General features: G+C 40.0%; 1 protein-coding gene across 5 annotated transcripts in view; it reads right to left on the bottom strand.

Annotated features, from left to right (window-relative positions):
* Positions 1–24,964, bottom strand: part of eya4 (EYA transcriptional coactivator and phosphatase 4) — a 49,380-nt gene that overhangs the window by 4,295 nt on the left and 20,121 nt on the right. For 3 of the 5 annotated variants that reach the window (XM_088002188.1, XM_088002185.1, XM_088002186.1), the window contains 15 exons: positions 19,350–19,399; positions 15,857–15,978; positions 12,097–12,174; positions 11,445–11,511; positions 11,217–11,359; positions 9,834–9,977; positions 9,638–9,720; positions 8,283–8,457; positions 6,607–6,743; positions 6,271–6,354; positions 2,174–2,263; positions 1,428–1,486; positions 1,031–1,191; positions 692–806; positions 397–518 (listed from right to left, as the gene is read on the bottom strand). In XM_088002188.1, coding sequence (XP_087858314.1) covers positions 397–518; positions 692–806; positions 1,031–1,191; positions 1,428–1,486; positions 2,174–2,263; positions 6,271–6,354; positions 6,607–6,743; positions 8,283–8,457; positions 9,638–9,720; positions 9,834–9,977; positions 11,217–11,359; positions 11,445–11,511; positions 12,097–12,174; positions 15,857–15,978; positions 19,350–19,399 — 1,630 coding nt within the window. Of the gene's footprint in view, positions 1–396; positions 519–691; positions 807–1,030; positions 1,192–1,427; positions 1,487–2,173; positions 2,264–6,270; positions 6,355–6,606; positions 6,744–8,282; positions 8,458–9,637; positions 9,721–9,833; positions 9,978–11,216; positions 11,360–11,444; positions 11,512–12,096; positions 12,175–12,818; positions 12,903–15,856; positions 15,979–19,349; positions 19,400–23,071; positions 23,679–24,964 lie in introns of those variants that run through there. The other 2 variants (XM_088002190.1, XM_088002189.1) reach the window with 2 other exon arrangements.

Here is a 24,964-nt window from a genome sequence, read left to right as displayed (position 1 = left end):
CCAGAAAACCTAATAAATCTCCCCTTGATGCATTTCACATTTATTAATCAGGGATAATGATTTTGAGTTATCAACTTGCCGGTCAAGATTAGGGCCAAAAAGTTGAAATCTGGTCATCAGCCAATTCTTTGGTACATCTCTATTTTAATAATAACAAGATCTGACTGGGGGCGAAAAGAGAAGAAAAAAAATGACTCAATACTTTTGTACAGTGATATTTACAGTTGGGGTTGTTGAAAATGATGTCATTCATTCCACAAAACAAAGAAAAACATAATAGATACCCTTTATTGGACTCTAAAGTTTATCATATTTCACGTTCCGTGTTATTTGATGTGAGCCGTGCAGATGTGTGTGGTTGTTCCTGTGTGTGTGCGTGTGTGTGCGGTTCCTTACCTATTTTTGTAGCACTGTAAATGTTTTCAATGGGGAAAACCGATCCAAGACTATACAGAAGAACCTTCGCCAGCGCCGGTATGAGCTGCGTCGTTGTCACCAACACATTTACACAGTTACTCCTGCAGGAGGTGAAAGCAGCGTTAATGGATAACAGAGGCTGATTATTGAATAAATGCGTTTTTTTTAATTTATCTATGCCCTTCGAATCACAGATGCAATGCATCTTCAGCAAGAAGAAAAGATGTTGCTCAGAATTTGAGTGAAAGAGTGACCGTGAAAAATGTATGCGAACCTTGAGCTTATGATGGACAAGGACTTGAGTGCGTGGGTGAGCCAGGAATCGGTCAGAGCCTCCACCTCTGCTCTTAGCTGCAGCCAGGCATCTCTCTTTGCAGGGCCCAGCAGACCTTTAACACAACAAATTAAATGTAAATGTTTTTTGTTTTTTTTTAAGAATCCAGCATTAAAACAATTGTTCTTCCCTTGAAAAAGAACGATTCAAAACGAAATCCCAGAAAGATACGTTACATTTATGCCAGTGATGAGTGTGTGTGAACAAAAAAAAAAAAACGTTCTTTAACAATGTCTCCTTTCAACTAGTGACCAAGGGATTCCTTGTTGATTGGCTTACCCCCTACATTGTTTTTGTATGTGCTATACAACTCTTTGACCCGTCGGTAGCGGAAGGCCAGCTTCCTCATCCAGTCGACCCCACCGCGGACCCCCGTAGCCAGGCACAGGTTGGCGCTGGTTGCAGCTGCATGGAAGCCATCAGTTGCAAAACTGTAAGTACTGTCAATAATAATGATATGTTTTATTTAAAAAGTCTGCTCTGTTAGAAAAAAAAAAGCTTAATTATTATTAGTCATGAAAACGTGATTTGCACGAAGCAATTTTAAAACGACTTTTAGGAACCAGAGAGCTAATTAAAGACAGAGTTTCACCCAGGACGATGAGAGCTGCATGCAGTAGCGCTCATTTTTTATTTTTTATTTTTTTTGCAGAACAGTTAAATATAACATAATCACCTTAAGTCTTGGCCATTGTCATCTGAAGACACATCGTCAATATGTACCTGATCACATTCCTGCATTGACAAACAAACACATAAATGAGACAATTATACCACAGAGAACAAAATGTTATGCCACATTTTATCCCCCCTTCCGTCAGAGTTGACGGATGGAGACAAATTCAAAACAATGCCAGAAGATAACTTGCTAAAGGTCAAAGGTCAGACAAGTGCAGCTTGAACCAACAGGAATTTGTAAAGCACGCAGCCGGAGTTACAGCAGCATGGATCAAAGCGTACTGGTCTTCATATTGTTTGTGTCAAAATAGCCCAATCAAAGTCCTGATCAAACTTCAACCGTGAATATGTGACAAGACTTGAAAACTCTCAGATGATGCTTACAGGATCCGACTGAGCTTCAGTTACCTTCCAAAAAATAAATGAATCAATTTTCAGTCACACCGACCCTACCTTTCAGATATTTATTTGTAAATTAAAAAAAATAAATAAATAAAAATACAAATTTCATTTTCATTCCATCTCAGTTCTTCTCTAAATTATGTTTTAACCTAAAGTACATTAGAATGTGTCAAAAGTTATTGTTTTTCTGCAGAGCCCTTCACTAATTGAAATAAAATGAGTGGGTTTTTTTTAACCACAAGAGGGCAGTAGTAGTATATTGATACATAGAATGCCCTTGTGCTAAATTCATAGGCCAGTTATCTTAAATATATTTGATTGTTTTTTTGTGTCATCTCTCACCTCCAGGTCATTAAAGAATAAGTGTGTGTCAGCCATGTTGAAGATCATCTCTTCCATCCGCAGACCAAGTGTGACTGCCATCGGAGGGTCCTGAAAAAGAATAAAACACAACAAAGATTAAAAAGAACAATTTTATCATCTCCAGTCCAGTTGTAAAAAATAAAAATAACATTTTACAATCAGCACACTTTTCCAATTCACACCTCTGCCCTCCACCCACTGCTGGAGTTGGTACATTCTGCTCATCACACCAGACGGTGACAGACAAGCTGCACTTGCCCTGTCCCATCAACATTCCTAAAACTTGCGGGGGGTCGGGGGGGAGGACAACAGGGTGAGCAAAATGAAGTGTGTGCGTCCCCTCCTGTGCGTACTGCAGAGAGTCGGTACCCTCGGAGGCAGATGCTTTAGTTTATTTGGTATGTGAATGGTTTGTGTGTGTGAGTGTGTGTGTGTTTGGGAGAACGCAGTCTACCCTGCCAGCCCGGGGCTCAGCTGCAAAAACCATCATCTGTGATGGGTCAGCGCGGGTCGACAGCTTGCTGCACAATTCGCTGACACTATCAGATGACTAGAATAGAAAGATACTTACAGGAGGGTGAGTGAAAGTTAAAAAGAGGGAAACTTGCACAGACAACATTTGTGGGGCTGAGAATAAGTAGAAAAATAATGAATTACACAAGAGTACTGAGTGTACTCACTTTTGAGTCAGTAAAATTATAATTATTTCAATGGAGAAATGGCCAACTATGTGCTTTGTGCTGTCCATTAAAGTCCAAATGGTTTCGTCTTTCTGTCAAAAAATGTTTCCTTCCCTCATAATCTTAAAAAAAAAAAACTTTTCAAGTTCAGTTGCACTTTGCATCAAGCTGCAGCTGAGAGACATAAAGAGTTTGATATAAATGTGACTGATATCCCCAAAAGCTGTTTATGAGAGTGAATTTATGTCTTGTAGTTTCTGAATCAGTAGAGTCAATTATAATTTGGGATTGATGCAAACAAAAGCCAAATTAGTCAAATTAATAGAAGGTGAGAAAATGCTAAGCAAGTTTCTCAATTCAAAACATTGAATGATCATAAATGTTCTCGTCCTCTTAAAAGTTTTCAAAAGCAGCCAACCCAGTTTTAGTTTGCTCTCTCAAGAAATGAAAGCTCGGGGGTCACAAGTTGCTTATGCATTTCCTCTTGAATCAGTTCAGTTCCAAGTATCTGAACGTGATTTTAAAATGTTGATTTTTAAAATAGTTCAACTCCAATTCCAGCCCCTCCAAACAAAATCTATGTAGTTTGAAATAATAACGTGCATCACTCCTATCATCTTGAGAAAATGTAAAATGTGTTTGAGCTGAACAAAACAAAGCGAGTGTCCTCTTTCTTAACATTGAGTCTTGAAAACTATTTTCTATGTTTACTCGTTGTAGGCTTGCATGAACAGGGGTGATTGTCTTTTAATAATTAGATGTTGTTGGACAAATTTAATTATAAAAATGTATTTCATTTGACAAAGATATGATCATGTGGATAAATCCAATTGTTTGGCCATGATTGGAGACAAACATTAACTTGGGAATTTTAGACCTTAAAAGCAAAGCAAAAACCTATGTTCTACCAATTTGGCTTTTTTTATTTATTTAATTTTCAAGCTTAACATATAAAGTAAACTTTATTAAATGCTCAGAAGTTCAGAAAAAAAACACAATAAAAAGCTATTGCACAAAATTGCTGACTTTAATATTATTGTTAGTGTTATTTTTTATTTAATCAAGCATAATATTACTATCCTAAAGGGATCATAGTGGCTGGTTTAATGGGATGTTTCGGAAAACCTTAAGTTTAAAGGTAATCCTGATTCACCTAAAGTGGGTGTGATAAGGTTGTAGCCTCAACATGAGGCCAACCTGACCAATCCTGCCCTGTATTTGTTATTTATGACCAGGCCATGCAGGTGTGTGTGGGTAACATGTCACGGATGTGCTGCCACTTCAATAATAAACCGCCAACCGCCACACTAAGGCAATTCTGCATTTGCCCACAACAGTTGGAAACCTCTCGCACCTTGTTATGCCTAACGGAGAGTGCATCGAGTTAACGGTACGCCCCGAAAGACATTGAGTCAATCTCATTACCAGATTGCAGACCTCAAGCTAAAACTTTTCCTGATTGTTTCTCCACAATAAGTGTGGGAGAAACCAAGCTGGATCAACCGCTAAGTCCACATGTGTTTCCATGTCTCACCCCCACACTCTACCAATTTACAACTCATCAGGACGTTTCTCATACCCATTAAATGTAATTTGCCAAACATTAAATGAGGGGGGGAAAAAAAAAAAAGAAAAAATACTGCACAAATGCAAAGTACTTCTGTGCCCACAAAACTGCATCTGTAAAACTTCTGAACTGCCAGGGAGTTTCGTGCCAGTTTGGCTTCACACTGTGAGTGTGTGTGCGCGTGTGTGTTCTGCCAGTTTTTGTTTTACTGCCAACAGGATCAGGATATTAGACCTGAGCAGGTTTTAAAAGCCTTTTGCAGGCTGGCTGCTGTAGCTGCAGTTGTGCACACAGGAACAACGTCGCCCAGTAAATAGATGTAACCCGGGGCACAAAGCATGATCCGAGATCAGAGCCAGGAGCTGTTAAAATAAAGGGAAGTATAAACAGTGTAGCCGGTGTGTGATAAAGTGAGACCACCAAATAAGTTTAGAGAAAATTGAAATAAGCATTACTCAAAGTAAGAAATTAGCACATAATTCTCATTGGTTGTGATTAAACTAATGAAGGCATTGACAGTTATGAATAGCTTCATTTAAAGGCAAATTTTACTGTGTACGTGGTCATAAATTGACCGTAACATTCCTGGAACTTTTAATGTAACATAAGTAATCTACTGAGAGAAATAAAGGCACATCGAGGACTCGTTCTGTTATTTTTGAGTACGTTTTGTGTAGTCTTGGACTCTCGTCTCAGAGCTGGTGAATTTTCCTTCGAACTTCTCTCGGGGCAAAACAGGACCAGGTGCTCACTTAGCGTTAGCTCTGTCTCCTCTGCCAAAAAAGTAGTGCTTGACATAGAAATGCTTCTATCAGTTCTTCTATAACCCCCCCCCCCCCAACTATTTCACCACTACAATAGCATAAGCTCCAGGCACACAGTAAATACATAGCGCTGTTATCACAGTTTAACAGATTTTGACTGTGTGTGTGTAAACATTGTGTTTTAATAATCGCCAGCTGCTTTAAATCAGCCTGTGTAGCTCACGTTTGCAGCGGTGTTTATAAATTCCAATTAGTTAAAAATTAGTCTGGTGATAATATAACAACAGTTACTGTGGAGAAACGATGTTTTGCAACTTGAACGTTTTTGTTTTTTTTTTCCATTTAATCAAATTAAAACCTCAAACGTCATTGTATTATGTTAGTATTTTATGAAGTTTACCAACATAAAGCAGCCCATAAATGAGAAGGGAAATTAACTTTAGGCTTTATTTTACAAAAAAAAAAACATTTTATGTGTTCATCCTTCTTAAGTTAACACTTTTAAAGAAACACCTTTTTTTTGCTGTATTTACAGTGGCTGTTTGTGCTAACCCTGCCCATAAAATAACCTCGTGTTGAGATCCATCTTCCTATAAACTCTGATCACATTTCCTGCATCTGCTAAAGAAAAGCATTCCTGCAGCATGATGCTGCCACCACCATTTTTCACCCCCACCACACAAAGCATCTTACATGTAAGCCAAAAAGTAAAATGCTAATCTCATCTGACCAGAGCAACTTCCTCCTTCCTTTGTCTGCAAGACTATGGCAAAATGATCCAAAATTTAATCCAAGAGATGGCTTTAGTGTTGTGTTAGTACACCTTTGTGCAAGATCTGAAAAACCAGTTCATAACTGCATTTGTAATAGGATCAGTGTGTCTCGTCTATAGTGGTTCTACTTTAGTAGGGAAGCTCTATCAGCGACAGATAGGCATGTCTTTAACATTTTACCTACTTCCCCCCCAAACTGATTGAGATCGTTCAGTCTGGATGGAAAGATTTTTCCAGAAGAAACCGACGGTGATGTAATTCTATCAGATTATGAGAACGGTGTCATACGTACCTTGCCGTATTTCTGCGCATAGGAGCCTGTGAGCAAAGAATGGAAGACGATGATCGTCTCATCTAGATCCCATACAAACACTCTCTGCAGAACCAAACAAAAGAGATAAGAAAGCATTTCACAACAACCAAAAGAAATTTTTTTAAGTTTTGGCTTTACTCTTTTATTGTACAAGACACTGAAAACTGTTCCACGTCTCTTATCCTTTGCATTGTGGTCAACAGTAAGCAGGTTGGATAAAAATCAAACGAAATACCATATTTCCATTGAGATTTGAATAGATTGTTTATTCAGAACTCCAAGTACTCTGTGAGAGCGAGTTCTTTAGTTCTTTACCTCCAGGTCACTGTCAGGGGGAGGAGAAGGGTTGTTTTTGCGGCCCCTGCCGCGAGACTTGGACCCCCCACTCCGGCAGGCTCTGTCGTCCAGCTCTTTGATGGGCGTGGAGGGGCTCTGCACTGTATCAAAGTCCCCTGAGAGCGAGTAGAGAGACACAGAAAATGTGCTTGAAACATTTCATATTTGGAAATCCTCCCAAATCTCCCTCAAAACTACACAAGCAATCAAACTACATCCAGTGCACTGGAAAGCAATAATGTGGTTAGAGCTGATTTCACAAGTGTTCTGTTGCTCTAAATCAGACTTGTACTGCCTGTCAAATTTAATAATTCAATGCAACTGGAACGCCAGATCAACTTAAAAGAAAGCAGGAAACCTAAAAAAAAAAGAACAATTGGTTGTTTCGACAAATTTCGGGATAACGGGAACATGTGAAGGTTTAGCAAAACGAGAAGGAGAAAACTTGTGCGATCTGATTGCTCTTGCATAGATACTGCATGTGTGTCTGCAAAGGAATACAGAAGAATGCGCACAAAGACACACACACACACACACACACACACACACACACACACACATTCTTCCACACGAGCACGCCCTCCCACTGCCATATGCTCCTACTGCTGCCTGGTAACTAGAACCAGACCTTAAGCTTCGACTCTCATATTGTTATGTCTCAATCTGAGTGGAAAGGGAGAGTGTGAGAGTGGGGGTGGATAACAAAGACACACACTACATGTGACGGACGACAACAACAACACCAACAAGAAAAAGGACAGTTACACACTGGAGCTGCTTGGGAGATTGAGGAAAAAGTGAGAAGGCTAAAGAACGGGGAAAAAGTCAGCGACAGCAAGAATGATAAGCTTTTCTAATCAGTGATTCTGAATTACGGCCAAGACAAACCAAAGTCAAACAAGGAAAAAAAAAAAAAAGAAAAGGAAAACCGTGCAGTGGAATCTAAAGTTATGTTTTTAGGCACAGTTTGGTATGTTTTTTTTAGCACACACATGCATACATGTACAATATTTAGCATTAGCTGATTGGAAATAAAAATGTGACCCAGTGGTTAGAACATGGTTTTGATCTTTGTTACGCTAACGTTTGGGCTTTTCTGCAAATTCTTTTCTGCAACTTCTGTTGCAATGGATTACAATAATCTTGTTGACTCGATCAACTTGTTGTCACGGCGTCACTTGAACGTAAAGTTGTTATTAAATACTTTTCTCTTGACTGATTGAAATTATTCTTCCTCTGCAGCCCCTATCTTTTGAGGGGTATCTCATTTGTAGATGCTGCCTCTAAACTATTTTGCCAGATGCATCATATATATATATATATATATATATATATATATATATATATATATATACTTTTTGCAAATCATATTTTGATCTATTCAATTATTAAACTTTGCTGCAAAAATCCAATTGAAACCTTATTGACATAAAAATCTGCAAGGGTGTGAAGAAGTGTCTGATTCCCCTTTTTTTCTTTGCACGCTTCAGAATTTCAGAACATCATATCAATTTAAATGTTACTCATAGACAAAACAAGTAGACAAAAAATGCATCTAAATCTTACTGCCTCCCTTGTTTCACACATTTCGGTTTAGCTCGACTATAAAGCACTGTGGTGTCAAACTCTCAGACGTATTAAGGAACCTTACAAACCTGGGTGAATCTCAGCAGCCTGTCCGGTCATGGCAGGAGCGGGATCTTGCAGCTGGTAGGCTGCCGTGGAGCCGGTGCCATCCACGCTGTTGGAGGTCATGTACGACCCGTAAGTGGAGGGGGAGTAATACTGCGCATACTGGTTTTGGCCAAACGTCGTGTACGAGGGATAATCCTGCAGATGATAACGCTGATTGTGAGCACATAAACAGTAAAGACAAGAAGTACAAGAAGCAACATGCTTCGGTTTCCAGGAAACGGCCCAGACGTCCTTCTGAGAGCGGATTTTACTAGTGTTCCCCTCTCATTTCTCTAATCCTTCATTCCCTCCAGTCTTTATCTTATATTCCAGAGACAATCAAAGCCTTGTGCTTCTCCGTTTAAATGACCAAGTGGAGATGGGCACTTTTATGACTCAGCTCTCTAAAACTGTCAGTACATCCATCTCTGGAAGTCTTTATAAACTGCAGCATACCACATAAATGCACATAAACATTTTTGCACAGATGGTGTGTCGTCAAACAAAGAGTCGTACGCAAGTCTGTTCTCATATTCTACAATGTGGACAGACTTAATTGTTTTCTGCCAGACTCCAGTCCCTCCTTTTGGTCTTGTGCTTTTTCTTTTCTTTTTCTTTTTTTTTTTAATAAAGCGTTTCCAATATGCAAGGGAACATTTTTGCTCGCTCACATTAAAATTCATCACCTAACCATAAACTTTAACCAGCTTAACCATAGCCTTAAAATCGATTATTTTAAACAATTTGTCAATTTTTTTATGCTAAACTGCTTTTGTCCTCAAATTGGTGCCGTATCCCCTGAGTGTGGGCATTAAATCAAAACTGTCCTCACAACTTGAGAAATACAAGCGCACACACACACACACACACACACACACACACACACACACACACACACACACTCTCCACCCGCTTTGGCCAAACTTCGGGCTTCTTTTATTAACAACCACATCTATCAAAAAAAACAGACATTATAAACCCTCTTATTAGCATTTCAGTGCCAGAATACCATTTATCATGTGGACATAAATAAATATTGCAGGACAAAGCATTTTTTAACTGAGGCTAATTTTCTACTTCGTTCAAATGTTTCCCCAGGTTGCAAAATCGCTGTAAGGTTTTATTCATTCTGCCGCAAAAGAACAAATTGCTTAGGTTTTCAAATATCTTGCAACTTAAACGACGTAAAATACTTTAGCTTTTCGACAGACATCAAATCTGTCAAACAATTATGTACAGTTATGGAGCACCGTTTGTCTTATTGAGTGCAGGAAAGCGAATGCTGATGTACTAGACTGATAAATACTATGTGTGTGTGTGTGTGTTTGCACAGTACCTGCTGTGTGGCAGTGTAGTTGGCAGGGTTGGACACAGAGTTGTTGGTGGCGTAGAGGCCTGACGAAGGAGTGAAACTGGAACCTTTGAAAACAAAATACAAGAACAGAAAAAGTGGAACCGAAAACCTTTGCGAAGAGGTAATCTTACTCCCAGGACCAGCCAGAAGAGAAATATGTACGTTTCACTGAACTGACCTGGCATCTGATAGGGTGAGTAGGCAGTCTGTCCGGGCTGAGGTGTGGTGAAGCCGGGGCTGTAGCTGAGGCCAGTCTGGAGTGGAGACTGACTCTGAGTGAGGCTGCTCTCCGTCTTAATCCCAGGAAGCATCACACCCAGATCTGTGACGAGAACAAATAAAAACTGGTTATGCCGTTATCACTTCCATAAATATCTCTCTTGCAATGAGATTCACAGTAACTCTTTAGTTTTTTTTCCCTTTGACTCTGCTAGCATCAGTAAAACTGTTAAATGCCTGGTGGAATTTGATGCTTCAGTATAAAGTATCCTACAGTTTTAACTAGAACCAAAATTGGTAACACTTTATTTGAAGGGGTGTGCCGTGGCCTTCTATTTTCCAAAAAACAAAATTCCAACAAAGGCCGTGGGTGTTAACAGGTGGTTTGATTTGAACGCACTTCTGACTTGATTTGTTTTGAAAAAATATATTCTAGTTTCTAGTGTTAAGTTATACCAAGGTTTTTAAAAGTTACGATTTCAAAACCCCTGAAGCCTTCCACTTTGCTGTCCCTCTGGTTTAAAGTCAGAGACTTCTCTCTTGCTTTTAGGAGAAAAAGAAACAAAGAGATTCAATTTAATTCAGTTCAAAAATAACTCATTGATCCCAAGGGGAAATTAAACAGTGTCCTGACCTCATGTCATCCAAGTATCTCCAAAGAGTCGCTGGAGATGGTGATGTATGTCGGCTTCACGACGGTCATGACATGCTAACAGGTCAGTTTCTGGGCACCAGAAACAATATTTCACAGAAAATGTTCTGGATGACATCATCAGCTGATGGCAAGCAACGCTAATCCACCTCATTTGCTTTTGCAGAAACTTTTTATATCTCTGTCTGGTGGTATGTTTAGAGAGACATTGGAGACGGCGATGGTCAACGGTAACGATGGTTCAAACTTCCCTCTTCTCTCTCTGCAAATTTGAGGTCATAGTTCAGGTTCTACTAGAGCTTTTGAGATGCTAATCACATGCTTTCGTTTGTGAAAAACAATACCTTGTTGCCACGGTTATGCATCATAACAACTATCCAGAAGTAAAGAAGTAAGAACAAAAAAAAAAAAAAAAAACCTCCTAGCTGCACAGCTTCCAAAACCACAAGGAATAATTGTGTAAACATGAAATGCCTCAACCGAAAAAAATGAAATTACAAGCAAAAGTCTACAAAAAAGAACAAATGAGAACCAATGTAACAGAGCAACTCCAACATTCTGCCACCAAGCCTGACCTAATTCTAGCATTATAGATAACCCTCCCTCGCCTGTTGCTGCTTAATCTCTGGATGAAAGATGCCTACTACCCATTGCAAAATTAAACACATTTTTAGCGTCTGCTTTTCATACCATAAGTGGAGAGTCCGTAGGCCTGTCCCGTCTGTGAGTAGGCTGTATAAACGGTTGACTGCTGCATGCTGCTGAACTGGGGCTGGCCAGCGTATGTTGGCATTGCAGGAGCCGGTGGTGTGGAGAGGATGTGAGGGTAGGGCCTGGGAAAAACCGAGGTGAGCTTATAGACAACTCTACCTCATCGAAGATGTGTTTGAAAGAAAAAGAAAAAGCAAGCAAACTTACTTTGACGGGTAGAGCGAAGGAGAGTACTGATGGGCCGAACGAGGGCTGTATCCGCTGCTGGTGATTACTGAAAGCAGTAAAATAATCCCAAACAAGAAAGTTTGAAACCGGTGTTTAGCTTTGCTTATAATAAAAATCCTTCACGACCAGCATAACTCAAGGGCTCTGGCTTATTGGAGCTGAAATGCTATTCCAGTAAACACACAATCTGAAGCATTTTGAATGGAGAAAAGCCAAGTTCTCCACTGCAGAGAGAGAGTCCACAAAGAAAAAGAAAAAAAACCTTGCAGTGGGCCTCACAGTGAAACACAATGTCTTTTTGTGGTCATTGAGATGTCAGAGCGCAGTACTGACAAACACCCCGCTACTTTTAAGTGCTCTCGCAAATGCTTTGTGTGTCCGCGTGTGGGTTTCGCAGTGTAAAAGAACCACAGGGCTGTTTGTGATTCTAAAAAAAAAAAAAAAAGACAAACATGAAAATGTCTCTCATCCTCGTGCCAGCCTTCTTTCATGATGCAATCCAAGGCCAGACAGCAGTTCAGCGGATTAAAGCTTTCACCAGGGCAGCCACCGAGCTAAAACGGATGATGACGATATCTACGGGAGACAATGGTTTTGTGTGCGTCGAGCTGAAATGCTTGACGTGCTTTACCTGAGCCGGCGTATGTGTCCAGTGCCGTGTCGCCTGTCGTGGTGACCGTATCGCTGCTATTCAAAGGCTCTGTTTTCACTTAAAAGAATAGGACAAGAAATAGAGTTATAGCTTTTAAGCTTATGATGTTTCATAAATAAAATGAAAAAAAAAAAAAAAACATAAATCGTGCAGGGTAAAAAGCAAATAAACAAATACATCACCATGCAATTCTGCAATTCCAGTGTGTCAACAGAAAGTTGTGTGCAGGGGTTCCCCTTTTTTTTTTTTTTTTTTTTTTTTAAAGCTAATCAAAGTTCGCCGTTGAGGGTATCAAGTTTAAATAGCTACAACCTAACTGAGCACCTTAATGTACCCGCCTTCCTGTTTTCCATTCAAGTTCCTGAAAATGATAAATACCATGAAATTCGATAATTACGTTTAAAACACAATTATGTACAGAAAACCACCTGGCAAATTTCCCTTCACATCTACCGACTTCCCCTGCAAATCCATGAAAGCCGATCCTCTGACCAGTGGGAACCTCTGCAATAACTACATTTGAAGACCACACACGCCGTCATAAATTCAGTGTTGGCATGTCAAACACAAACAACACAGCACAGCAAACAAAAGCCAATCAGGCCGGGCCCTGGCAGAAAAATCATTCTCTACTACACAGACTGACCCTCTTTGCTGTTAACGTAATGCTCTATGAGTTTCACACACATGCTCCTCTGTACCATAGTCCTTGGAACCCGAGGCAGGGGGCGGGCTGCTGCAGCCCAGCAGCCAATCAGCCGTGTTTAGAACGGTCATGCTTTCACCTGCGGGAGTGCAAGGCGGGAAGATGGAGAGGATATGATGCAACTAAAACCAGGTGCATGATCCATGGTAGATTATTAATAACTGCATCACACAGATGATTGTGAAACATTGGTTTAAAGTACATGAGGAAAAATTTGGAATACTTTTTTTTTTTTTGGCTTGACTATTTAAGTTATGAAACCAAAGGCTAACTTTGAGAAACGTAAGCAAAGGTTGACAAAAAAGTACAATAAGAAGCACAATTTTGGCAAAGAAGACAATTCTCAGTGGTAATGTAAAAGACTCAATGGCAAACACTTTTTGTGTTTAGTCATGTTTACCCTAATATTAAAGGTAAAATTATTTAAGTGTGGCAAATAAGCAAAAACAGAAGGAATCTACGAGGAGGCAAAAGACTATTTATTTCACCACCGTAAAAGTGTCAACTCAAAAGAAACTTTAATAGATTCGCCTAGAAGTAAACCTGGGTGGCTGTGTGAATAAATAAAAGATGGAACCGTTTCAGTGGTCTAATGTGTTGTTGCAAATTGTATAGTTAACATTTTTATACCCGTTTTAGAAAACAGAATTTCAATGTGAACTGAGAGCAAACGCTGTTTGATGCATCTTTCTCTGCTTCCATCCATGTGCATATGTGCGTAAACGATTTCCTCCAAGCAACAAAGAAACCAACTGCGGGACGTGATCGCCAATTTAAAACAGCCTGCCTCTTGACCCTCTTTATATATTGCTTACGGTCCTTGGTCACTTCTTTGAACATGATTAAAACTCATCAGCGACCATATGAGAACTCCATTTAATTCCGGTCGGCTTCATTAATCCCCTCAGGGAGCAATAGAGCCCAGTGGACCAGCTGTAATGAAGACAAATGAGTTGCTGTGGAGATGGCCCGTGGGCCTGAGTGTTGGCTGATGTCAGGTGAGGGGAATGCTGGTTATGTAGTTTGTTTTGGCTGTCTGTGTGTAGTCCCGACTCTGTCTGTTTTAACTATTAACTGTGAGCTCATCACAAATGACTCGATGGCGTCTGAATTTGGCGTTAGTCTGCCCGGGGCCGATGCTATTAATATAGCCGCGTCTCCGTTAGCACGTGGAGACAAGCAAACTGCGAGATGAAAGTTTTCCGATTATCGTCTGCTATCAAACTGTGGTTAGATCAAAGGATCGTCTTCAATAAAACCTTTAAATCCTGTGTTGTTACATTGTTAAACTCCTTTGAAGCCCACTGAGAGAATAGGGTAGTAAAGGGTGACGTAAAGGGATAGAGAAAAAGATAAATTGTGGAAGAGGGAGGGAAAAGAAAAGGCTGGTGGAGAAAGAAAAGAGAAGAGAAAAGTGCAAGCTAGCGTTGACATCTAAGACAGCAGTGATGCTTTAATGCTCTTGTAGAGGAAATAGTTTCCAGTAGGATTTTGGGCTTGCACTTAAACTCAACACACACAGAGACGCAGTTTGCCAAGTGGTTAGCCGAGGAAAGCAGAAGAGCTTTACTGTGTGTTTACACACATTCTGTGGTGATTTACTAAAGCACTAATTCCAGTGTGTGCGTGGGCGTGCACTCAGACATTTGCATGTGCATGTCTAATGTTCGTCTCCATAAATGTCCTCATCCTGTATTAATCTGTGCATGTTGAAAATCTTAAGCAATTTTTTTTTTTTTTTACAACAGGTTTCATGACGTTGAATTCAAATGCTTTTGTTTGAACCACGTTTCAGTGTGTGCCTTGCACGTGTGCTTTCTATCAGATGGTCTGTAGCTGTTCACAGGGTTTGTACTTCTGAAAATAAAGTAAGTTTTAAGGTTTTAGGCAGTGAATGCCGAAGTGTTTATTGTAACTTGGTGTTTAACTTCATATTGCACAAAAATAGGATTTATCCAGGAGGAAAATTAAGACAGTTTTGGCAACCAGGAAAAAAAAAATCACATTCTTGCTAAAAGTTTACCGCTACATTTCTTTTATTATCATTTTTATTATCTCATTGATCATTAAGGTGGATGTAGAAATTAAAAAACTCTTTTTCTACAAAAAGTAAAATGTACTATAATGTTCTAGTCAGTTGGAAGAATTTTAAGTTTACGCATTTACATAGGATATAATATTCAGTATTTAGAAATTTAAAAAAAAATACTTCCACTTGTCTAGCTCTTAGATATGCTTTTAGACAACTAAATCTTGTCTCCATCTTTGAATTTTTCTGCCAAGCAGTTTAATCATTGAGACATGATGTTTATATCAATCTTTTCCTGGCTAAGAATGGAGCAAAGGAACTGAACTGCCCAATATGTGTATTTGTGTTTTCCAGTACAATGCATAAACATTTTTGCCAGAGTTGACACACCTTTTTTTTTCCTTTCCATTAAGTGAATTTTTCATTGAAATAACAATCCCTTCTTAATGTATTTGTACCACTTGAGTTTTTTAACAGCTTGACAAGTTAGAAGCCATGAAGTTAAAAAAGGGCCTCATTTGTACATTTGCCATAAGCATTGTACTGAACACAACAAAAATGGGGAACAATATTTATTTTGGTCAGATGAGACTAAACTGAGCTGTTTGGCCTACAAGCAAAATGCTACGTAGGGTAGAACAATAAACCGCGCTTTGCTATAAACAGACAATGCCCCATTTTGAAACACGGTGGTGGTAGTATTATGCTGCAAGGAGGTTTTTCTTCAGCAGCGACGGGAGAGTTGGATAGAAATAAAGACAGGGCAATTGTGGTAGAAAATCGTTTAGACTTAAAAATTAAACTTTATATTAGATGTAAAAAAAAATAATAATAAAATAATTTTTGTCTCCACAATTTAGCTTTACTTTGTGTTGCCGTCTTACTACCAGAATAAATTGAAGTGTGGGGTCATAATGTGACAAAGAGACTTTGAGACTGTTAAACGACTTAAAGTGACCTCTCCAGCTCAGTCACAGCTGGTAAAACGTGTTCTGCCTGCTCACCTCCTGTTCCATTAGTGGTGATGGAGGGACTGCCAAGGTTGCTCTTGTCCAGTTTGGAGCCTGTCGAGTCTCCGGCTCCCACACGGTTATGAGGACTGGCTAGGTCCTGCATTTCCATAGACCTAACAGAGGCGAGGATGGAGGGGCAGGGAGCAATAAGATGAACCGCAATTCTTGAATGACACACACAAAAAAATTCAACAACCCCCCTCCCCCCCCCCCCCCCCCAAAAAAAAAAAAAAAACGCTCCCACAGCTGGAGGACCTACCTCTTTGATTTAATATGTAAGACTCCCAGTGAGCACATTCAGTCACATTCAGTATTCCCACAGTGTCGTAAACCTCATGCTGCTCAGTATCGGTCAGCTTAGCCGAGCATGTGTTCAGAGGCGTTAGACATTGACTATGGGCCTGCTGGCTATTTTATGGACTGGGATGTGTGCGCTTGTGAGCGAATGTGTGTGCGTGTGTGTGTGTGTGTGTGTGTGTGTGTGTGTGTGTGTGTGTGTGCACTTGCGGGCAGCAATACAAACCCACAGCCTGCCATGCTTCAGCTTTTACAACGTGCTCTACGCGCATGACTGGGACGGATCAACGCACAAGGTGGTGATGGTAAACCGAGAGTGTGAGAGTGAGTGTGCGGGCAGTCAGAGGCAGAAGAGATAAAATAACAGCTGGAGTTCAAATATTACTGACCCTCGATGACTATCGAGATCTATATTACTTCTTAAAGTTGGAACGAAACACATATTGAAGAAATAAATCACTCTTTGCTACTGTTAATGCATGCACATTGTGAGGAAAAACCAACTCAAAACTCAAGTTTGTTGCAAGTCATCACTAAAGACTCACAGCAGCAGAAGAAGAGGGGGTTTTTTGGAGCGGGGGGGGGGGGGGCATAGTTCTTTGTTAGCTCCTTGTGTGTGTGGACTCTTATAAAGAGCCCTTAGTCACTGACCCCAAGGTTTTCTCAAACTCTTCCTTTTGTGCAGTACATCAAAGGCCAAACAAACACAGAGATGGAAAAAAGAACCAAACTAATGCGAGCTGTCGCTGCAGATATCTCTACATCTCAACACATGACTGCAAACCAAAGTCAAGATACATAATAAACATTTTATAGCTGCCTGGGGAAGACATCCAAAAGTAAAATGTGCAAAGAACAAAGAATTTAAGCAAGAAAGATATGGCGTTCACCTGCACACTCAGACTAAAATAATGCCTTTTATATTATGTGCACAGTTTCACAGTTGCTTTTCCGCTGTGTGTTCAAAACGCTTCATCCATCCTTACTTTTGTCTTTCAACAGCAGGAAATAATTCTCTCTCCCCTCCTTGCCCATTTTCCCCCCTCTCTGTTTTTGCTCGTCTCGAGAGGCAGTGGCAGGATTTGGTGTTTCATAAACTCTTTTCTGTTTTTTACATTACGTCTGGCCTTTGACTAAAATGAGCAAAATTCTAGTAAAATATACGGCTCGCTGGAGTCAGAGACATACAGCAGATTCAGCTAAGATGCAGCTAAGGATTATATTCATTCCAGTTGTTTGGTCGAATGTATTATTTTAGAAGCAAAAAAAAAAAAAAGCCTCACGTCAGTAAAATGTTCCATTTCCAATCAGCTGTAGAGTTAGAGAATTCAGGGCCTTGTAAAAATGTCTATAGACCTCTAACTTTTGGTTGTGTTACAATGACAAATTTCCTTTTATTCTATTGTGATTTTATATTACTGACCAACTGTGAACCTCTTACACCCTGAGGGGGTATAAATAAATTTAAATCTTAACATTTTGGGCAAAACCTTTATGCGGAATAGTTTTTGAAAGATTAAAGCCTCTTTTAGCGGATAATAAAAAAAAAAAAAAATGTAAAGGCACGTGGAGCCTTTGTTTACAGAGCAAGCCGAGGTCAAGTGGCAGCTGGACCCACCAGTGGGTCCGTCGGGTTCTAGGGGTTAAAGAAAAAAGAAGCATGTTTTTTGTTGTTGTTGTTTTTTTTAAAGACAAATATGTGAAAACTAATGATTTGAGTCATTGCTTGCAGTTGGGGAATGTTTCTAGCTTTTTCTGGACATCAAGAGGCTAAAATTTATGCCCACTCTTCTTTAAAAATAGTTCAGTCCAAACAGATGGAGATTGGATCTGTGAGACGCACTTTTGCAATTGATTCTTGTTTAGATTTAGATCTAGAATATGACAGGGCCATTACTACAAGATGAATATGCCCAGATCCAAACCACAGTAGCTCTGGCTGCATCTATACCGTCATTGTACTGCTGGAAGGGGAACCCGACACTTAGTCTATATATTTTTCCGTCTATCTTTTCACCAGCTCTCACCAGCTTCCCTGTCTTCCTGAAGAACAGCATCCTCAGAGTATGATGCTGCCACCACCAGGTTTTACTGTGCGGATGATGCGTAATGTTAATATTCTGTCCTCAGGCCAATTACCGTATTTTCCGGACTATAGAGCGCACCATACTATAAACCGCAGCTACAATTAAAAAAAACAAACAAAACAAAAAAGAAAACTGGAAACCTACATATATAAGCCGCTGGTATCTCCGCAGCTCTCGGATATACGTCGTGCTTGCTGCTAGCATGTGCTTGTGCTAAATGAAAATTGGTACTTTCTTCTTTGATTTCTAATTATGACTTCCATTGATTCGCTTCCTGCTAAAGAGCCCCCTGGTGGCTGAAGAAAAATCCACAGAAAAGCCGCACCGGGCTGTAAGCCGCATGGTTCAAAGTGTAGGAAAAAAGTAGTGGCTTGGCTTATAGTCCAAAAAATACGGTAGTACATTTCCAGTTTCATCTAGCCAGAGCAACTTATATACCTGTCTCCCACATAAACTGGATTTTACTTTGGCATATCTCAGTGTGCAAAAATATTCTCACCACAAAAGCTTTATAAAAGCTTTAAAAAAAATTTCTTGCATTTGTTTGATCAGGACTATGTCAACTTTTTCAGATTTTTATCACTAAAAAAATTAGAACCATACATCCATTTTCCTCTACTCCATGATTACATACTACTTTTTGTTTGTCTACCACATTAAAGCCTAATACATTTTGTGGTTATAAAGTTACGAGATGTTAAAATAAAGGTCAAGCTATATGTACTCTATATTTTAACTCTATATTAAAAGGTACTCTATATTTTAACTTTAAACTACATGATCTCGAACATTTTGGCAGGATACACCAGAAGAAGGATCCGTTCCCGTTGCTCTCAATGCATGTATGGTATGTGTCATTTGCATTTCAGCTCGGGGTAATCAGTATATCTTTCTTTTGCATGTGAGTGTGAGTGTGCGTGTGCGTGTGTGTGTGTGTGTGGTTTTCAGAAACTGAAGCCTTTGGGAAGTACCGATGACCTCACCACTGCTTGCGACTGCAGTGAAACCTCACCTCTCTGCACCATGATCAGAGAAACAGGACACACACACACACACGCACGCACACGGTGTCAACAGCGCACACATATAAATGAGCATACCTGGCGTCTGAAGGGTCTGGAACATGAGATTCACTGTGTGATTTCTTCACCTGCGGAGAGACCAGAAGACAGTAAATTACTTTGCAAACACACAGCCTCAAACACACAAATGTGATGCATTACGCACAAGCAGCTCATAAGAACCAGTGTTAAGTGTCCCATAAACAAGCCCCATAAAATGGTGTTAATGAGTCAAACACATTGTACCAGGATTATAAAACGATGTGATTCAAAAGAAAAAAAAAATCCCTCAACACTTCTAGGAGATGTGTTCTGTTATGCAAATTATAAAAAAAGCATATTTTATTATTTTTTCAATTAGACTGGATTTGTAACATTACCAAAGTGCAAAAATAATTTACAGTAAATAAGAAACAAAAAAAACTCTGAAGTTTGTTATGGACTCATGACATGCTAAAGACACTGCCTAAGTTAATAATATTGTTCTAAATGGCTTTTTGTCCTTTAGTCATGGAGTGCTGCTCCTCCCCCACCTGTTGCTGGTACACATCTCCCTTGCTTACAAGAACTTGAGCTTGGAGAAAGGACTAAAGGGGTGTTACCCATCAGCTAATATCAGGTAACTATACTGATGTTACTTTTTTAAGGAGGAGAAACCGAAAAAGTTTACTCGAAAACTATAACAAAGGCTGATTTTTTTAAAGTCGAAATTGTTGTCTTTAACTCAAAACCAAATAATACAAATGCAGCTGAAACTGAGACATTTATATATGTAGTATAAAAAGAGATAACAGTTTTCACTGTCTGATAGTCATTCAAAATAAACCTGCTCTCTTTGAGATCAGTCAGGAATACCAAAATTATTTTTATTTGCCAGGAGACAGAATAAGGAGGGGATTGTTTTTTTTTTCTTTTGTCTTTAACTTTCTCAAAATGTAGGCGTTTACATATTTTCTTAGAATTTGATAGAGTGCATGACTTAGGTCCAACATGTTGCGTATCTTTGAATGGTCATTCATCCTGGCCCACTCCTCCTGACAAAGTTAATGAAACAGAATCAAGATTGCAGATCGTCTTGCTCACACACATCGTTTCTGCCCTAATTCCACATGCTTGCCTCCATTTAACTGAAATGTTATAAATTAAGCTCCTGGCGTATGTCTGACGTTAAAGAGAGTAATACAAATGCAACATAAAAAAAAATCAGGAAGAAAAATGGTTCTATCTTTTCCACAGTTGTGCAGATCTGATTACAACTTTGTGTTAAAAATAACTTAATAAATGTTGCATTATTTTCCCAGTAAGAATTTGTAATTTGAAAATTAAAGCATCTAGACAATATTTCACGATTACTGCCTTAAATTTCCGTGTAGATATTCAAACACTGCGACATTTTTTACCAATCCAATCACATCCTGATCATTTCATGCCATTCCATATTTTCAAATAAATCACAACCTGCTGTCAGTAGCAGAAGGTGCCACCAAGTTCAAAGTGCTAACTACAGTCTAAGTGACAGATATTAACTTTCCCTTGTTCACCTGTGACCCTATCTCCATCCTGCGCTCGATCGCTGCTCTCAACCCCCTGTAAGAGTTCAAAGGTCCCAGCGGGGTCATGTTAGGTCACAGCGGAGAGGTCGCTCCTCACCGTTAAACATGTCCGTGTTAGAAACTGAACTCAGCCTTGACTTTGGAGGGGTGTACTTGTGACATGTGGTCAAGTCAATCAGTGTGAACGGGCTCTTGGGGGGAGGGGGGGCAAGATTATGGAAAACCGTACTTCAGTCTCCACCGCAGCATACACTCCCTGCACACAGGCTCGGTTTACGCACGGCTTTGTGTGAGGCTATGTCGAGACAGACAGCAGACCAGTGGTTCTCTATTAAAATTCCTCTCTCTTATTTGGAGCAGGAACTAATTAGACGAGTAAATGCAGGGTGGAGCGAGGGCCAATGTGTACCAGCTGCCATATAATCACTGTGTCAACACACCGTCAAGGTGCAGGGGCACGCGCAGGCTGCCAAACACACAGTCCCACACAGGGTAAAACGCAGTCGCAGGAAAATTCAACCAGGCAGCATACGTCCAGGTAGTTTCCAAATTATCGCAATCATAGGTAAGTGCGCAGGAAAAAGTGCGAGGCAGACGCTAAACTCCGGTTATCTGGAAACTAGGACATGTCTTGCGTGTTGATGTGTGTGTGGAGAGGACGCCGTTGTGCTGCTATGGTTCTGATTAGAGGATCCTGCTGAGAGAGTATAAGAAGCAGCACTTAGCTGTTTAAGACAGAGGTCAAAGGTCGGCCAGACTTCTCATATGGATCGCTTTACACACACACGCACACACTCACGCAGGCACGCACACCCACACACAACACTTTCATGTCATGTTTCATGCTTTACTGAAATTTAACAAGGCTGTCAGTCACGGCATCAACTGGGATGGCCGTGAGAAACTGCAATCCACATGTAGCGCACATGCAGGTCCCCCCCCACCCCACACACACACATACACACACACGCACACGCACACACACACACACACACACACACACACATGCAGCAGCGCATGAGCTTGGCTTGGTTTCTGCCTCAACATGATCTACGAAAACACAAGCACACGCAGGCTTTGATCCCGGAAAGCTTTTAGGACGCACGCGTTCCCTCAGTGTCCGAGTCTCTCGCCTCGCTCAGTGTGACGAGTCTTTTATCTTTGACTCTCGGACATGCTTGTTTCACAAAAGAAAAGTCGCATTTGTTTTATGGGTTAGTTAAATATGATAGACGCAATAAGTTATCTTTATCTTTATTAGACGATTCTGCTGTGCGTAAACGCTCAAGTGAAGAGGTAACAAAACTGTAATATTTAACATTAGAAGTGGTAGAGAAAAAAAATCCAGCATCATTAGCTCTGCGAGAACTAGTGCTCAGCTAATTTTGTTTCAAGCGTCAGACACAAAGCTCCCCTGAGTTCACTCTTAGGTGGCCACAATGTCTGAATAAACCATTTGTGTCACCTGAGCCACCAAAAAAGATGACCTTTGACCTGGTTGACCGGGTGACCGGTCTGGAACACTACCTGGTCGGCGAAAGGACTCCCTAAGGGATAAATTCATCTGGCACAGGTAATTAGCACAATAAAGATCCATTTGAGCAAATACTAAGAGGCTTTATTATTGCAGTTGAACTCGGCTAGAAATGAATGAGTTAGATGTAACAAGAGGATAATTTTAGATCTTCTGAAATTATCAGAAGATCTAAAATGGTTGATGGAGTTATTTTTTCTTAACTCCATCAAGAAGCTGAGATTCGGCATTAAAAATGCACATATCAGGTTTTGTCTGAATCCGCACGCCTCTCCAGGGAAGACAAATTAAATTAAATTAACAGATAATATTCATCTGGAAATATATATTAAAAATAGAGTTTTTATATGTGACTCTCATACTGAATTTTAAAATAAAGTCTGAAAATTTAAGAACTGAAATTAATATGAATGAAAGCGACATGCATACGCTTCAATTTCCAGTCTGTTGTTAATTTCAATGCAAGTCAACCGAAGTACATAAAAAACACAGCTGTTGAGTTTCTCCCTTTTTTTCCCCCCTCCAGAAATAGCTTATATTTCAGTAAATTTAGAACTTTTGATCAGCCAGATATTTTACCGATTCATTCTTAAAAACGGGAAAGCATCACAGCAGCTTTTGTTTTCTTTGAATTTCAAATAAATTTCCCCTCGGACTTGGACATCCGTTCTTACCTCAGAGTGCAATCAGGTCAGTCAGCATTCCCGCTCTTCCACAATGCATTACGGAGCGCTACGATCGGGCAGCTCCCCCCTCAAGACGCAGACTGCCCTCTCACCCGCAGGCAGAGACTCACACTCGCTCCCTAAATGCCTCTCTTCTCCGTCTACCTGCTTCACACTTTGTACTCCGGGAGTCGCATTCGTCTAAAATGTTTCCCCCTTTTGTTTTTTTTTCTTTTGGACTTTTCTTTGTCACTCTGTGGGACCAGAGAAAGGGAACACTGCGTATTAACTACGTCCTCTCTGCTGCCGCCGCTGCTGCTGCTGAGGTCAATCCATGCACAGCTGCTGTCTTCCCCGACTCCAGTAATGGGGAACATTTCGCTCGTCTTGTTCCCCTCCTCCTCTGCCTCCACCCCCTCTTTTTTCGCTTCTCCTCCTCCTCCTCCTCTTTTTTCTCTGCTGTCACTCATTACAGACTCACCCAGGCTTGCATTTAGAGCCTAAAAACATTTGAAATGTTAAATGTTTTGTTCTCCCCGTCTGATCTCGACTGAAACTCTGACATAAAAATCTAGTTGTGTACACTCCCCACCCCCCAAAAAAACAACACAGTAAAGCATTTTATAAATGGGAAACAATGTGTGAGGATCTCCGTAAGTGCAGCAGAAAGTACAAGCAAGATCATAAACTTCGCACCTCTCAATTGACCATCCCTCCTCCCCTCCGTCCCCTACACACATATTTAGACACCCACACCACGCAGGGTCTCGCATGTACACCTGAACACACTTTTCAACCCCGTGTTAACTGGGACCAACATTTCGTGCGGCCGGTGTTAAAAAGAGATCAGCAGGGAGGAACGGATGGGAGCAAACACTCGCAGCCATCAAAGCCTCCAGGCCGCATTGGTCTGAAGATGGCACTCTTTCACTTTGTCCATCAGTTTTAAAGGCTGGTGCCAAAGACAAGAAGCACCTTTTTACACTCATTCCTGAACCACACAGATGGGTGTTTATTCTCCTATTCTCAGTACCACTACGCCAACATAAATGAATTCTGGAAGAAAAAAAAAAGATAGATAAATATCTTCTTCTTAATTATAAGGTAAATCATTAATTGACTCCTTTCACAAAAAAAATAAAAAATAGGGGTGTGTTCGGATTATCATTTCTACTGTATTTCAATTTATGCGACTCAACTTTAAAGTTTACTCCAAATAACTGAATATATTGACAACTGTCAATATTGATGAAAGAGCAAAACACAAATAATAATAAAAAAAAATAATCAAGATGTTGTATTTTCAGTACGAGGAAGAGCTTTCATTTGGTTGTGATCATGTTGTAGTTTATCGTGGGTGTGCAGTGGGAGTGAACTGAGATCTCAAGACATAAGATCTTGCCATCATAAATCGTCATGATATTTCTTGTTAAAGTGAATCCTGCGGCTCTCAACATGTACAGTCTAGTGAAGGAAGGAAGTTATTAATATGAGCCTCTTATAAAAAGGTGAGACCTTTCACACTTCCCCAGCAGCACCCGACAAAGGGCAAATTCACAGCACTTTGTGAATCTAGAGTACATTTAAATGTCTCTATTCAAACTAAAACAGTGGCTGAGGATCAAATTTTCCAATTTTTTGAATTTATTCAAATTTTTGAATAAATATATCATTTTACAAACTGGAATGTCAACTATGCCATTTCGTAGCACCTGTTTGATTGTCTACTGTTGTCACATAAATCATGTTTCATAATGGCACTGTTCCTAAAACAGTTGTTCTCAGTGAAGTATTTTAATGCTTTCATTTTCGAAAAGTAAAATAAACAAATGAATAATTAAGTAAATGAATAAATAAATACAAAGCAATGTTCTACAATCAGAAATATTTAGGAACGTCCAA

The sequence above is a fragment of the Poecilia mexicana genome, unplaced genomic scaffold (genome assembly GCF_051168715.1).
Source record: "Poecilia mexicana isolate PSO_F unplaced genomic scaffold, ASM5116871v1 scaffold_21, whole genome shotgun sequence".
Lineage (NCBI taxonomy): Eukaryota > Metazoa > Chordata > Actinopteri > Cyprinodontiformes > Poeciliidae > Poecilia > Poecilia mexicana.
The sequence above is the reverse complement of the archived record's forward strand: the minus strand, read 5'-3'. Positions and strand labels throughout refer to the sequence as shown.